This window comes from Rhodnius prolixus, unplaced genomic scaffold (assembly GCF_049639745.1).
Source record: "Rhodnius prolixus isolate KJV_2025 unplaced genomic scaffold, Rpr scaffold_5, whole genome shotgun sequence".
Classification (NCBI taxonomy): Eukaryota; Metazoa; Arthropoda; class Insecta; order Hemiptera; family Reduviidae; genus Rhodnius; species Rhodnius prolixus.
The window spans coordinates 40,709,332-40,723,919 of NW_027411624.1; the positions used below are offsets into that span (position 1 = coordinate 40,709,332).

General features: G+C 35.3%; 2 protein-coding genes across 5 annotated transcripts; both read left to right on the forward strand.

The window, feature by feature from the left end:
- Nucleotides 1-879: 879 nt before the first annotated feature.
- LOC141458995 (uncharacterized) lies at nt 880-3,314 on the forward strand. Its single transcript, XM_074137636.1, has 2 exons — nt 880-1,037; nt 2,464-3,314. Exons 1-2 carry the CDS (start codon nt 954-956, stop codon nt 2,920-2,922), a joined length of 543 nt encoding a protein of 180 aa, XP_073993737.1. The 5' UTR covers nt 880-953; the 3' UTR covers nt 2,923-3,314.
- A 1,537-nt stretch (nt 3,315-4,851) lies between these two features.
- On the forward strand, nt 4,852-12,143 carry LOC141458994 (uncharacterized). 4 transcript variants are annotated; one of them, XM_074137634.1, is made up of 3 exons: nt 4,852-4,911; nt 5,058-5,177; nt 11,238-12,143. In XM_074137634.1, exon 3 carries the CDS (start codon nt 11,329-11,331, stop codon nt 12,010-12,012), a length of 684 nt encoding a protein of 227 aa, XP_073993735.1. In that variant the 5' UTR covers nt 4,852-4,911; nt 5,058-5,177; nt 11,238-11,328; the 3' UTR covers nt 12,013-12,143. The 4 variants fall into 4 exon arrangements, with proteins under 4 accessions (XP_073993735.1, XP_073993733.1, XP_073993734.1 ...); XM_074137632.1 differs by lacking the exons at nt 4,852-4,911; nt 5,058-5,177 and adding an exon at nt 5,239-5,259; XM_074137633.1 differs by lacking the exons at nt 4,852-4,911; nt 5,058-5,177 and adding an exon at nt 7,569-7,757 and having other exon boundaries at nt 11,242-12,143.
- Nucleotides 12,144-14,588: the final 2,445 nt, after the last annotated feature.

Sequence of the window (14,588 nt, forward strand, 5' to 3'; positions counted from 1 at the left end):
CATCCAGGGAGGTTCATCCAGGCTTTGTAGGATGATTCCTTCTTATTCAAAATATAATCCTCAGTTTTCTGGTTTCAAAATTCTGTCCGTTTTAATATTAATTTATTAATTTTAATTTTAGATGTCTTGGAACCCCCACACTAGACTTAAAAGAACAGAACTGAAAAGACGCTATCGACTACTTAAAAGTCTCTTAGACGATAGATCAAAACTCTCTCTGGACAACAAAAGACTGATTTATACTTCCATTTTGAAAATCCCATCTGGGCGTATGGAATAGAGTTGTGGGGGTTCAACCAAACGCTCCAATCTCCAAAGGATTCAATCTCTACAATCTAAAATTCTTCGAACTATTGTACACGCTCCTTTTTATTATGTCTCCAACTTGGACTATACGAGTACACACTGATCTTAACATTCCTTTTGTAACACAAGTTGCTAAAACAAGATACAGAAAACTCCACTTCAACCTGCAATCTCATATAAATCCTCTAGCTAAAAATCTTTCTTCTAGAACTCTTCCTGATAACCCCGGACAAGATGCCTTAAGAGACAGTGAGGCCTCGTGATCTCCTATCAAGTGAAGAGAGCGACTAATAGCCTATTTTGGAGTGTTACCGCTGGGTAACTTCTCCACTCATATTCTTCTGTTATTTGTTGTTATTGTTATCACTGTTACTTATAGCGCCAACGCGTAGTAACAAAAATAAACAAAAAAAAATTTAGATGAGTAATTATTAATACATTTACATTAATAAAATCATGAGGAACAATAAAATTTTATATTTTGAGTTTAAATTAAGTACCTTAATTGTGCAATGAGTTAATTACTAATATTTTATTGAATATTATATTTAAGAAAATTTATTACTAACAAATCGCAATCACTTGTTCGTAATAACATTATTAGATTCTTTTCAGTTTTGTCAGTCCAATCAACAATATCCAGTTTCATGGAACAGAAAATCCCTCTTATGATCATCTCCTTAGGGTTGGTGATGTTTGGTTCCCTTCCCGGATATTATTCATTACTTACAGTAAGTTTGGTGAATTTAAATAAAACTTATTGGGAAAAATGAGGACCTTAATTCTATTCTATGTACTTAAGGGACTTGCTTATTTTGATATCCAGCATTAGAGTGGTTTGAAGATGATACTTTGAAGTACCTGATACTTGAGGAATCCTCCATCTGCTTACAGAATCTGCAGCTATTGCCGTTTTTTTTTCCAGGTCTGCGCAATTTTTGTTCCAGTATCCACCGAGTCAACAATGGCATAGCAGAGGGAATCTCCCATTAAACATGTTTCAGTCTAAGTTTACTGGTCACCTGTGCACGCAGCAAGCTGAACTGTTGCATGTCTCCATCTTGGGAGATCTAGAACTGCAAAGCTAATATTCCCGGGTTCAATTCCCGGTCTCTGGGCCTTGGATTTTATTTAATGGTTAATAAAAGAAATTTTGTAGTAAAGTACATTTGCTAGTCGCCTCCGTCCACGACACCTAATTTGGTAGTTGGACGTTAAGCCCCGCCTGAAAAATTAGGCAATTACTTTACTTTTCTCTTGGGAGATCTTGCTTGAACTTTTGGCTTTGTGGGCTTTCTTCTTCTTCTTCTTCTTAAGAATTGTATCTCTAGTGTTGAACCCTGAGGGTTCAGGCTTCATAAAAAAGAGAAAGAAGGCTCTGCCTTGCAAGGCGGTCTGCGTTCTCATTTCTTAATTTGCAGGGACATGTCCTGGCACTCTAAATACGGTAGTTTTTTTTCAGCTCGTTCAGATTGTTAAGATTCCCTAAACCCTTTGATCCCTTTGATTCCTGCACCTTCCTATAAAATGGTAGAACAGGTCAACAATAGAAAAGTTTAGTCTGATTTCCCGTACATGATATTTGTACGTTTTCTTTTCTTTCAAACGAATGTATCTTGTTAATGTGTACACGAAAGTAAAAGTTGTCCAGCTCCTTTTGCCCAGAGTTCCTTTCAACTTTTAGTTTGAGTTGCTACTTTTGTTCTTTGTGCGGCACAGTGCTCTCATACAGTAAAAGTTGTCCAGCTCATAGAGTTCCTCTCAATTTTTTGGTTTGAGTTGCTTCTTTTGTTCTTTATGCGGCACAGAGTTCTCATAGTGTTAAAGTTGTCCAGCTCATAGAGTTCCTTTCAACTTTTGGTTTGAGTTACTTCTTTTGTTCTTTGTGCTGCACAGAGCTCTCATACTGTAAAAGTTGCCCAGCTCATAGAGTTCCTTTCAACTTTTGGTTTGAGTTGCTACTTTTGTTCTTTGTGCGGCACAGAGCTCTCATACAAAGCATTAAAGTCACTAAGCCAATGGAATGTGCACTTGAACTTCAAACTTTAAAAAAAAAAAAAAGCTCGCAAAAGTTGATGTGAGTAGTTAAGGCGGGGAAAAAAGTTATTAAAAACATTTTTATATAATTATTAACTTTATATTTGTTTTTGCCTCCAGAGAAAATGTTATTGCGATCCAGAAAGATGCCAGCTTGGATTTGTTAAGAACTTAATCTATTGTGGGGAACTTGTCAAATTTTGTTTACCATTTCAATGTACAAAAACAACACCAACCACAGAACCGCCATCAATCATACAAAAGACTCTAGCCTACAATGACGGTGCCCAGTTAATGGCCAATCTTATACCGGTAGAGCCACTAGATATTGTACCATTTATTGCCGGACAAAACAATAAGAATGATGGCCAAGGTTCCGTTGAAATGGAAACAGCTCGTTCGCATTCAGTTCGTTTTGCCAGCAAGAAAAGCATTCCTCTGTTCGCCTCACAATTACAAGATTTACAGTCATCTCAACGAGGGAACAATGGCAGTGATACACGATTAGATGTTCCATCGCAGCCAAAAACACAGAATCAGGGACAAAATAATGTAAGCATTAAGGATTATACTGATTGATTCAAAAATAATAATAATTATAATGAAAAAACAGGCAAAAAATCGTTTCATCCTAAAAAGACATTGTAATAATAAAAACTTCTAAATTACATTTTTATGATTCATTATATTATTCTTCTACGCCTTTTACTATGTATTTGTTTTTAAGCATTTCATTCGTTTTTCAGAACTTTAACCCTTTAATGCATGATTTAATTGTTTTCATTTGTTTCGTTTTTTTAATACTCTCTTTTAATATAGAATAATAAATATTTAAAACAATATAGACAAATATTGTTTTCTAAAATTTAAAAATTTATATTATGATACATTATTGTGTGCCACATCTTGTTAAAAAATTAATTTTGTCTTAAAGTAATGAGATTTCCAAATTTTTAAATTTATAGAATAAAATATCTGTATTATTTTTATTATTTATTTTAAAGCTATTTTGTTCCTGTATCTCCCTTTATTACAGGAATGGTAATGAAAGGAGGTTCTATAAAACTATGTGTAGATCAGTTACCTAGACAACCACATGGTTTAAGGGAACTATCACTGAATAAATGGGTTGTTACGACAATAAGCAGGCTGAGAGAGAGCGAACCACGCGGTGTGTGTGTGTGGATCAGTATCTTCACAGGATCAACAAAAAAGGTCCTCCCCTCTCCTCTTTGCTGATGAGGAGGAGGAGGATTTCAGGACAATATAATAATGGATATGGTCCACGTTATGTCCAGTAGAAAGGAAACGAATGTTTGACGACATATACAGGTATTTAGATGCACCATTTCGCTACGAAGACATAATATTCTCCAGCAACATCTATGTGCTTAAATACTGTAGCAGAGCTAGCCTAAGAAATATGAATGTATTTAAATGTTATAGCCGCATTAGAACGAATGGAAGAAAATGATTAGAGAAGGATTACGGTGATTTAAATTTCGGTTAAGCTATAAGGATGGCAGAATATAGAGTACTGATCCATTCATTAGTTGTAAAGTTTATGTAAATAGTTGTATATAGTAGAGGGATGAATGTGTGAAGGGAATGTATTTATAAGTAAGAATGGAGAGTGAGTGATATTCTAGTGATAAGCACCTAGACGATGCTGGCTGTATGGCGGAAGCCAATGCCAAAAAAAAGAAGAAAAGAAACCGAGCTCTCCAGGAAGCGAGTGAAGCCAACAGTCTGGTTTAATTTCCTCTGGTATGCTGCGCATCCCTTTTCCCATAATACCCTCCCTAAAAGTCCTCTCAAATTGGTCCCTAGTTTAGAAGTGTGTTGAGTGTTCTGAGGTAAACCTCTCCTTATTCTCAACTGGAAAATCTGATTTTTAATTTCGGTTAAGCTATAAGGATGGCAGGAATATAGGAGTACTGATCCATCCATTAGTTGGTAAGTTTGTTTGTAAATAGTTGTATATAGTAGAGGGATGAATGTATGAAGCGAATATTAATTAGTAAAGATGTATCCTAAAGCGATCGCATCATCTTACAATACAGTTTTTTAGAAACTTAGCTCTCCTTTCAGTATCATATAAATAAATTAAGATTGGCCAGCCAATTAAGATTATTTAGTACCAAACACTGTAGAATCTTCCTCAATAACAATTCATATAGATTTAATCCTTACCATCTATATCCCTTATGCAAATCTAATAGTGGCAATCTAAGTCACTTCCTTTTATCATGGCCCTTTGTTAAATTGTTTTAAACAAATAATATCTTTCAAATTATATTTTATACTCTATGGATGATATGATGCAATGTTAAATTTATTGACAATAGATTCTTATAGTAAATTGAATAACATCTTTTTTTACGTTCAGAAATCTTATTTTATTTTAATTGATTTATTTTATACACTTTCTCTCGCTATTTCTATTTCTATTTTTATTTATTTTATTTTATTTTTTATTTTTTATTTTTTTTTTTTTTTTTAGGTAAAATGATGTCCAAATATTATTACCACCATTTATATATTTACTTTTCTTTGTCAACAAAAAGAGTTAAGTTTATTTTTATAATTTCTTTTTATTATTATTATAACTTATATTACTTTAGATACTTTGTTAATCGACTCAACCCTTGCTGTAAGAAGTCTTAAAAGCAATAAATCTTAATAATTGATTAATTGAACTACATCTATTCCAGGATGCAGACTTCCTAAAGGAAATGAGGCTTAGCAGTCTCAGATGGACGGGCAATGTAGCAGTTGGAAAACCCCAAATCCTGTTGCTTCTGCAGGAAAATCGTACATGGGGGTCAGAAGAGGTCAGCAGAATAATTAAAGTTATGTGGCAGTAGACACAAATAATTGGTCAAAGATAATTTTTATAAGGAGAATGAAGTGAATGTAAGAATGAAAGGAGTTACTTTAATAATATTCATTTAATTAAATCTTAGGCGCCGAGCGGTTAGAGGCTAGACCCGCAAAGCTAAGATGTATTGTTGGTTTAGTGGATTCGATTCCCCACAGCTCTAGGCCTTGGATTTTATTTAATGGTTAATATGAGAAATTTACAGTAAAGTATGTTAGGCGGTTATAGGCTAGACCCGCAAAACTAAGATGTATTGTTGGTTTAGTGGATTCGATTCCCCACAGGTCTAGGCCTTGGATTTTATTTAATGGTTAATATGAGAAATTTACAGTAAAGTATGTTAGGCGGTTATAGGCTAGACCCGCAAAACTAAGATGTATTGTTGGTTTAGTGGATTCGATTCCCCACAGGTCTAGGCCTTGGATTTTATTTAATGGTTAATATGAGAAATTTACAGTAAAGTATGTTAGGCGGTTATAGGCTAGACCCGCAAAACTAAGATGTATTGTTGGTTTAGTGGATTCGATTCCCCACAGGTCTAGGCCTTGGATTTTATTTAATGGTTAATATGGGAAATTTACAGCAAAGTATGTTAGGCGGTTATAGGCTAGACCCGCAAAACTAAGATGTATTGTTGGTTTAGTGGATTCGATTCCCCACAGGTCTAGGCCTTGGATTTTATTAATGGTTAATATGGGAAATTTACAGCAAAGTATGTTAGGCGGTTATAGGCTAGACCCGCAAAGCTAAGATGTATTGTTGGTTTAGTGGATTCGATTCCCCACAGCTCTAGGCCTTGGATTTTATTTAATGGTTAATATGAGAAATTTACAGTAAAGTATGTTAGGCGGTTATAGGCTAGACCCGCAAAACTAAGATGTATTGTTGGTTTAGTGGATTCGATTCCCTGGTCTAGGCCTTGGATTTTATTTAATGGTTAATATGAGAAATTTATAGTAAAGTATGTATGTTAGTCGCCTCCGTCCACGACACCTAATTGGGTAGCCTGAAAAAAAAAAGCCAAGAATCTTAGAAGATCCTGAAAATTTTATTCCTGCTAACTCATCAGGATTAAGAGAAAATTGTGGTTTTTTTTTTTTTCTTATCTTCCGTTTTGAGATTTTTGCTGGACCAAGGACAATAACAGGAATTGCCAGTTATCTCCTCTATCTTCCGCATTCCATCCCCATCTACTCGCTCAAATTCTGAGACCATGACTTTCTACACATCCTGGAAACATCTATCTGGAAATCTGACATACAGCCTCAGGATGGATGTAAAGTAATGCCTTTTTTTCAGGGCTTTACAGCTTCAACTACCAACTTAGGTGTCGTGGACGGTGGCGACTAGCAAACTATACTTTACTATAAATTTCTTTTATTAACCATTAAATAAAATCCAAGGCCTAGACCAGGGAATCGCACCCAGTACTACAGTAAATCTTAGCTTTACGCGCCTAGGCCTCTAATCGCTCGGCTATCTTGGCGTCTTCTAGGATCTATCATGTAACATAGGCTTGAGCCTAGAACGTGTTCCGATCTTAGTTTGTAGTTTCATTACATCACAGCCTTGGTACACATCTATAAATTCTTGGTTTCCATTAATTTTTAAAAGAAGAGGTCATACTTTTTCTGAGCATATTCTTGTTCTTAAGACCTTCTAGAGGCTGGACATCTAGATACTGTCCAGATTTTAGAACCAAAAATCACCAGGGGTGATTACATACGGCCCAGAAACCATTTGATAATCTATCCTCTTTTTGACAAGTTCCCTGTACTTTATATAGGAAGCACACAATGAGCATTTGTAGCCCTTATTTTTGTAGCACGTATTTGTATCCCAGATTCTTCCACTATTATCATGTGTGCAGCATTTCATCTGGTCCTCTCCCATCTTTTTTCAAAAAACTAAATCCTCCTCTACGTTTGGACACTGGACTTTTCAGTCAAGACCTTTGACACGACAGATGTTTTCTTTTCTTTTATCCTCTTTAAAAATTTTCACCATTTCCTGTCAACTTTAAAGCTGGTAGCCCGTGTAGAGATCGAAAATGAAAATTTTTCTATTTTCATATAATCAACTACAATGTTATTTATTTCTTCATTATGGTCGTTTTTCCCTTAACAATAAAAAAATGATAAAATTTGATTATTCAAATTATTTAGTATAAATTTAATGAAAACAATAAAAATAATTTAATAACAAATAATGTAATTTCATTAATGGTAATCATGGCATAAACATAAAAAAAATAAGTTTATTGCTTTTTATAAATAACGTTAATTGTGCTGCATTATAAATTGGAAAAATAAAAGCTAATCGAATTGAACAATGGCTTCTTCGTTCCCAATAATAATATTAGTAATAAAAATTGTTAAATGAAATAATAAAAATGGCTAAAAATGATTTAATATTGATCATAAATATTAAATAATTAAATTAGTTAGTAATATGTTAGTTTGTAGAATGTACAATATTCACAAATTTGTTTTAGTTATTTCAATATTTGGGGTTATTGTGTTCTCTTTGGCAAGTATATTGCATTATATATTATATTTATTAGTTCTATAAATATCTAAATGTAGCATTCATCAAATACATAAATGCTCCATTCATCAAATACAAAACTGCTCCATTCATCAAATACCTAAACGACCACATCAAATACCTAAACGCACCATTCCATCAAATACCTAAACGTACCATTCCATCAAATACCTAAATGCACCTTTCCATCAAATACATAACCGCTCCATTCATCAAGTACATAAACGCTCCAGTCATCAAGTACATAAACGCTCCAGTCATCAAGTACATAAACGCTCTATTCATCAAATACCTAATCGCACCATTCCATCAAATACCTAAACGTACCATTCCATCAAATACTTAAACGCACCATTCCATCAAATACCTAAATGCACCATTCCATCAAATACATAACCGCTCCAGTCATCAAGTACATAAACGCTCCAGTCATCAAGTACATAAACGCTCTATTCATCAAATACCTAATCGCACCATTCATCAAATACCTAAATGCACCATTCCATCAAACACATAAACGCTCCATTCATCAAATACATAAACGCACCATTCCATCAAATACCTAAATGCACCATTCCATCAAATACATAACCGCTCCAGTCATCAAGTACATAAACGCTCCAGTCATCAAGTACATAAACGCTCTATTCATCAAATACCTAATCGCACCATTCATCAAATACCTAAATGCACCATTCCATCAAATAGATAAACGCTCCATTCATCAAATACATAAACGCACCATTCCATTAAATACCTAAATGCACCATTCATCAAATACCTAAACGCTCCATTCATCAAATTCATAAACGCACCATTCCATCAAATACCTAATCGCACCATTCATCAAATACCTAAATGCACCATTCCATCAAATAGATAAACGCTCCATTCATCAAATACATAAACGCACCATTCCATTAAATACCTAAATGCACCATTCATCAAATACCTAAACGCTCCATTCATCAAATTCATAAACGCACCATTCCATCAAATACCTAAACGCTCCATTCATCAAGTACATAAACGCTCCAGTCATAAAGTACATAAACGCTCCATTCATCAAATTCATAAACGCTCCATTCATCAAGTACATAAACGCTCCAGTCATCAAGTACATAAACGCTCCATTCATCAAGTACATATTATAACTTAGTAACTTATAACTTAGTCTTAAACTTTTTTTCCGCCTCATGGGACTTCAAAACGAATATCTTTCTATTAGTACACGGAGAGAGATGCTGCGTCCCTAAAGTAATTGCTTATTGAAAAACTATCCCTTGAGCGTTTAGAAGGTACAAACTTCCTTTATTTTTAAAACCCTTTAAAAAAATATAAGGTTTATGGCAAATGATTGCTTGTAGTTCTTCATGGGGAAAAATACCTCAAGATCCAGGGTTTCTTGCTTTTCATTTTTTTCTATCGTTTTTGTAGATTAGATTGTATTAAAAGGGCGGTTCCACCAAAAAGGGGAAGGAACGCAGTCAATCCAAAATGCCCATTGTTCCCCGCCCACCCCTCATCTCATAAGAGACACCGGGGCTTCAAGACCTACAAATCCGGCCTAAAGATTGCCAGATGCCAATACAATAAACTGATAAAGTACCAACAGGACACTAGAGGAGCATGGCGACTCAATCACCACAGTGCACTGGAATAAACCTAGAAAGCATCTGGTAAAGATTACCAGATGCCACCACAATCCCCGGTAGAGAAACATTTAACCTCCCCGAAGACGAGGAATCTAGTTGCAGTATAAACGGGGCACACTTTCTACAAAGTGCTGCACTGTATCTCTGAATGGACTCACCACAGATTGGCGACTGGGTTAGGCCGTTCTATCGGTTTTACTTATTGTTTACCCTGGTCTTCATGTACTAATGACGATTGTCAACGCCAACTAGCGATTTCTTTGCAAGTAAAGTAATCGACTATTTTTTTCAGGCGGGGCTTAACGTCCAAACTACCAATTAAGTGACGTGGACGTAGGCGACTAGCAAACATACTTTACTATAAATTTCTTTTATTAACCAATTAAATAAAATCCAAGGCCTAAGACTGGGAATCGAACGTAGTACCACAATACATATTAGCTTCGCAGGTCTCATTGCAGCCATTGCAATCTGATTGGATGTATAAGAGATGTTTCTGAGATAATGATCTTTTCCGATCTATGGTATCTTGTACGGTGGCATAAGAGGCAGACATTAACGTTGGCAAGGGCATCGATATTAGGTGCGTCGATATTGGTAGTGAAATTTCTCTGAACAAATAGTCTAAACAAACTTTAATTCATTCATGATTTCACGTTTGTACCGCCGTAACAGTCAAACTACATTTTACCCCTATCCAATCGCAGTAGGCGTTCCCCAAGGTTCCATTCTAGGTCCTATTTAGTTTATCACCTACATAAATCCTCTACCCAAACCTCCAAATGTCAACCTTGCCTTGTACGCTGATGACGTGGTCTTATACACGTCATCTTGGTGAATGGACACCATCACAAACAGACTTACTCTTGCAATAGACAGACTTACAAAATTCTGCAGCAAATGGAAAATTAAAATTAACCACAACAAGACAAACGCTATACTTTTCACCAAACGCAGACCCACTCTTAACCGACAAATCAGATGTAATAACACACTCATTCCGTGGTCTACCCACGTGAAGTCACACCCGTAAGGCTAACTTTAGACAACAAACTGACTTTCATTACGCACGTTCAGGAGAAAGTAAACGCAGGCAAACTGGACTAGTAAGACTATTATTTCCTTTTCTGACACGTGACTCCGTAATGACTGTGACTAACAAACTACTCCTTTACAAAGTAGTCATTAGGCCGATGTTGCTCTACGCCTGCTCCGCCCGGAGCCTGATTTGTAGTAGCAACATCAAGAAACTTTAGATAACCCAGAACAAATTTCTGAGACATGCGACAAACTCTCCACGACTTACTAGAATTGACTCACTCCACGAGACTGCGTCCATTATCCCTGGTACTCCTAGATCCAAAATCGTCTGCTCAAACTCCTTTCCATCCCAGACTGCCATCCCAATCTACTATGCCGCGACATAGCCTCCTACGATCCTTCTACAACATACAGACACAGAAGACTAAAACATATCCTACACTAACTTTCTACACTAGCTGCAGGTTTTTACTCCTTTTTCCCTGCATTCCAATCCTCCTTACCTAACTTTTCTCTTATTTACTTAGCTAAGAAGGTTGAAATGTTTTTTTATATACGTATATACATTTATACTTCTTTATTTATTTTATGTATTGTATATATTTATTATAATAAATATTTATTCTTCTTCTTCTTCAAACTACATTTTGTGGTCAGCCACTACTACTGGACCACTTTTGAACCTATAGGCCTCATAATAGGTTTTTTGCTTTATAGCCTCTGCTAGTTAACAAAATACTTAAATTATTCTATTAACTTTGTTTTTCCAGGAAGAAAAATGTTTTGAAAAATGCACTCATAGCCCACATTGTAAACCTGGAGATAAAAAAGGATGTGAGGGGTGCTGATTATTTAAGATGTATGAAAAAATGTGGAGGAAGTGAAGTAATAACTTACAAATTGAAACAAGAAAAGAAATTACCAGGAAGTACGACAGAAAATAAAGTTCTTAGTAGAAAAGCTAATTTTAGGAATAACCGTACAATCTTTGAAGATAAGGATAAGAATTCATCTTCTGGTAGACAACACAGTACATATCAATCCGTGGACCGTAGCAATATAAAAAGTAATGTTGTGAACAGGGTTACTCATCATAGCAGTGATACGCCTGTTAATCCGATCTACAACCAAACAGAAAAATTTAATGATTATAATTTGAATTTTACTTTTGAAAATAATGATAAACATCTAGATAATTTTGATTTTACTAAAAATAAACGCCTTCAACCAGATTTTCTAGAAGAATTGCCAAATATTTTGGTTGATGATGATTTTAGTGCAAAAACTGGTCATGATTTAGAGAAGGGTTCTAATTTTCTTCAAGAATTTAGCTCAATTAATGATGTTCATGATGGTGGCAAAATAAAAAATCATCATGATCAGAGAATTGATTCCGATATCCATTCCAGATATAAACGTAATGATTTTCTACACTTTGATCCAGACGACTTATTCCATGATGATTTCATGACGGATAAACTTAATGAAGACGATGAATATGATGATCCTTTTGAAGAAAATTTCTTTGAAAATGTTGGTATTTAAAAAAAAAAATGGCATCATCTACATCATCACCCATCATCAGTAAATAATTATTGGATAAGGGATTATGATTTTGTGTACGATTATAACAGATAAAAATATCTTGCAATAAATAAATACCAGCATTCGTTTAATTTGCAACCATGTTTTCTAGATCCCTAAGCACACTGCTCCTTTCCCAACCCAATTGCGCTTCCCCAGCCAGGAGACGAGAAAAAGATCGCCTCAAGCAACAACCATCTTCAGCTAGAGAGTTTCAAAGGATAACAGGGAATATCTTAAATTAGAAGCTGTATCCAGAATTTCTATTTTTCATGCCAAGATCATTTAAGAAACAAATCTTTATCTCCCTTTTCAATTGATTATAAGTTAAACTTTATTATGTACTTTTACATTTTTTTTTACATTGCACTTTAATTAAAGTAAAAAGTGCAGGAATAAATGATTAGATAAAATAGAATGGCGATTGCTCTTAAGACAAAGTTTTGTTCAGTTTAAAACCAGTTAAGCGCATTTGACGTAAATCTCTATTACGGTGCGTCCCAAGTGTATACTCGTTGTGAAAAATATAAAATTACCATTAACTATAAAAACTCCAAATTTTAATTAAATACAATAAGAATTTGGTGAGATGTTTCCTTTATCTTACCCAATAGAATTGCGGTGGGAGTCAGCTAAATTGATAAGTGGTTGGTACATGTTTGGTCTCCGCATTAGAAATTGGGGAATTACGCACTCAAATAGAAGCTCTCAACCTTTGTGCAATGCCCGATTTTACCTATTAGATAGAGATTCACACCTCACAGTACGAGCATTATTTCATTTTGCACAGAATTCAAAGAAGCTCTTTTCTTCCTTGTGCAAAGCTCTTGTGCGTCATTAGTTAACTAGAGCAATGCATACGTGAAGTGGTGCAAGATTTTTGAAAGAGCACAGAACGCTCTCGGGTAATCTCAAGTTCATAAAAAAGGGAAGAAATGGAAATCTTTGCTAGCTTCACTAGAACTCCCTTAGTTTCTGCGTCTAAGATTCTATTTCTATGCCAGGGTTTGATCATACCCATTAGGTTGAATAGTTTTGGAAGTAACAGTTCATAAAAAAGGGAAGAAATGGAAATCTTTGCTAGCTTCACTAGAACTCCCTTAGTTTCTGCGTCTAAGATTCTATTTCTATGCCAGGACTTGATCATACACAATAGGCTGGCTAGTTTTGGAAGTAACAGTTCATAAAGTAGGGAAGAAATGGAAATCATTGCTAGTTTTACTGGGATTTCCTTAGTTTCTGCGTCTAAGATTCTATTTCTATGCCAGCGCTTGATCATACACATAGGGTTGGCTAGTTTTGGAAGTAACAGTTCATAAAGTAGGGAAGAAATGGAAATCTCCGCTAGTTTTACTGGGATTTCCTTAGTTTCTGCGTCTAAGATTCTATTTCTATGCCAGCGCTTGATCATACACATAGGGTTGGCTAGTTTTGGAAGTAACAGTTCATAAAAAAGCGAAAAAATGGAAATCTGTGCTACTTTTACTGGGATTTCCTTAGTTTCTGCGTCTAAGATTCTATTTCTATGCCAGCGCTTGATCATACACATAGGGTTGGCTAGTTTTGGAAGTAACAGTTCATAAAAAAGCGAAAAAATGGAAATCTGTGCTACTTTTACTGGGATTTCCTTAGTTTCTGCGTCTAAGATTCTATTTCTAGGCCAGCGCTTGATCATACACATAGGGTTGGCTAGTTTTGGAAGTAACAGTTCATAAAAAAGCGAAAAAATGGAAATCTGTGCTACTTTTACTGAGATTTCCTTAGTTTCTGCGTCTAAGATTCTATTTCTAGGCCAGCGCTTGATCATACACATAGGGTTGGCTAGTTTTGGAAGTAGCAGTTCATAAAAAAGCGAAAAAATGGAAATCTGTGCTACTTTTACTGGGATTTCCTTAGTTTCTGCGTCTAAGATTCTATTTCTATGCCAGCGCTTGATCATACACATAGGGTTGGCTAGTTTTGGAAGTAACAGTTCATAAAAAAGCGAAAAAATGGAAATCTGTGCTACTTTTACTGGGATTTCTTTAGTTTCTGCGTCTAAGATTCTATTTCTAGGCCAGCGCTTGATCATACACATAGGGTTGGCTAGTTTTGGAAGTAACAGTTCTTAAAAAAGCGAAAAAATGGAAATCTGTGCTACTTTTACTGGGATTTCCTTAGTTTCTGCGTCTAAGATTCTATTTCTAGGCCAGCGCTTGATCATACACATAGGGTTGGCTAGTTTTGGAAGTAACAGTTCATAAAAAAGCGAAAAAATGGAAATCTGTGCTACTTTTACTGGAATTTCCTTAGTTTCTGCGTCTAAGATTCTATTTCTAGGCCAGCGCTTGATCATACACATAGGGTTGGCTAGTTTTGGAAGAAACAGTTCATAAAAAAGCGAAAAAATGGAAATCCGTGCTACTTTTACTGGGATTTCCTTAGTTTCTGCGTCTAAGATTCTATTTCTATGCCAGCGCTTGATCATACACATAGGGTTGGCTAGTTTTGGAAGTAACAGTTCATAAAAAAGCGAAAAAATGGAAATCTGTGCTACT

Excerpts from the sequence above, each read along its gene's own strand:
- LOC141458995 (XM_074137636.1), top strand. The coding sequence starts at position 954 with ATGGAACAGAAAATCCCTCTTATGATCATCTCCTTAGGGTTGGTGATG. Across the intron at positions 1,038-2,463 it reads GATATTATTCATTACTTACA|AGAAAATGTTATTGCGATCC; the intron begins GTAAGTTTGGTG and ends TTTTGCCTCCAG.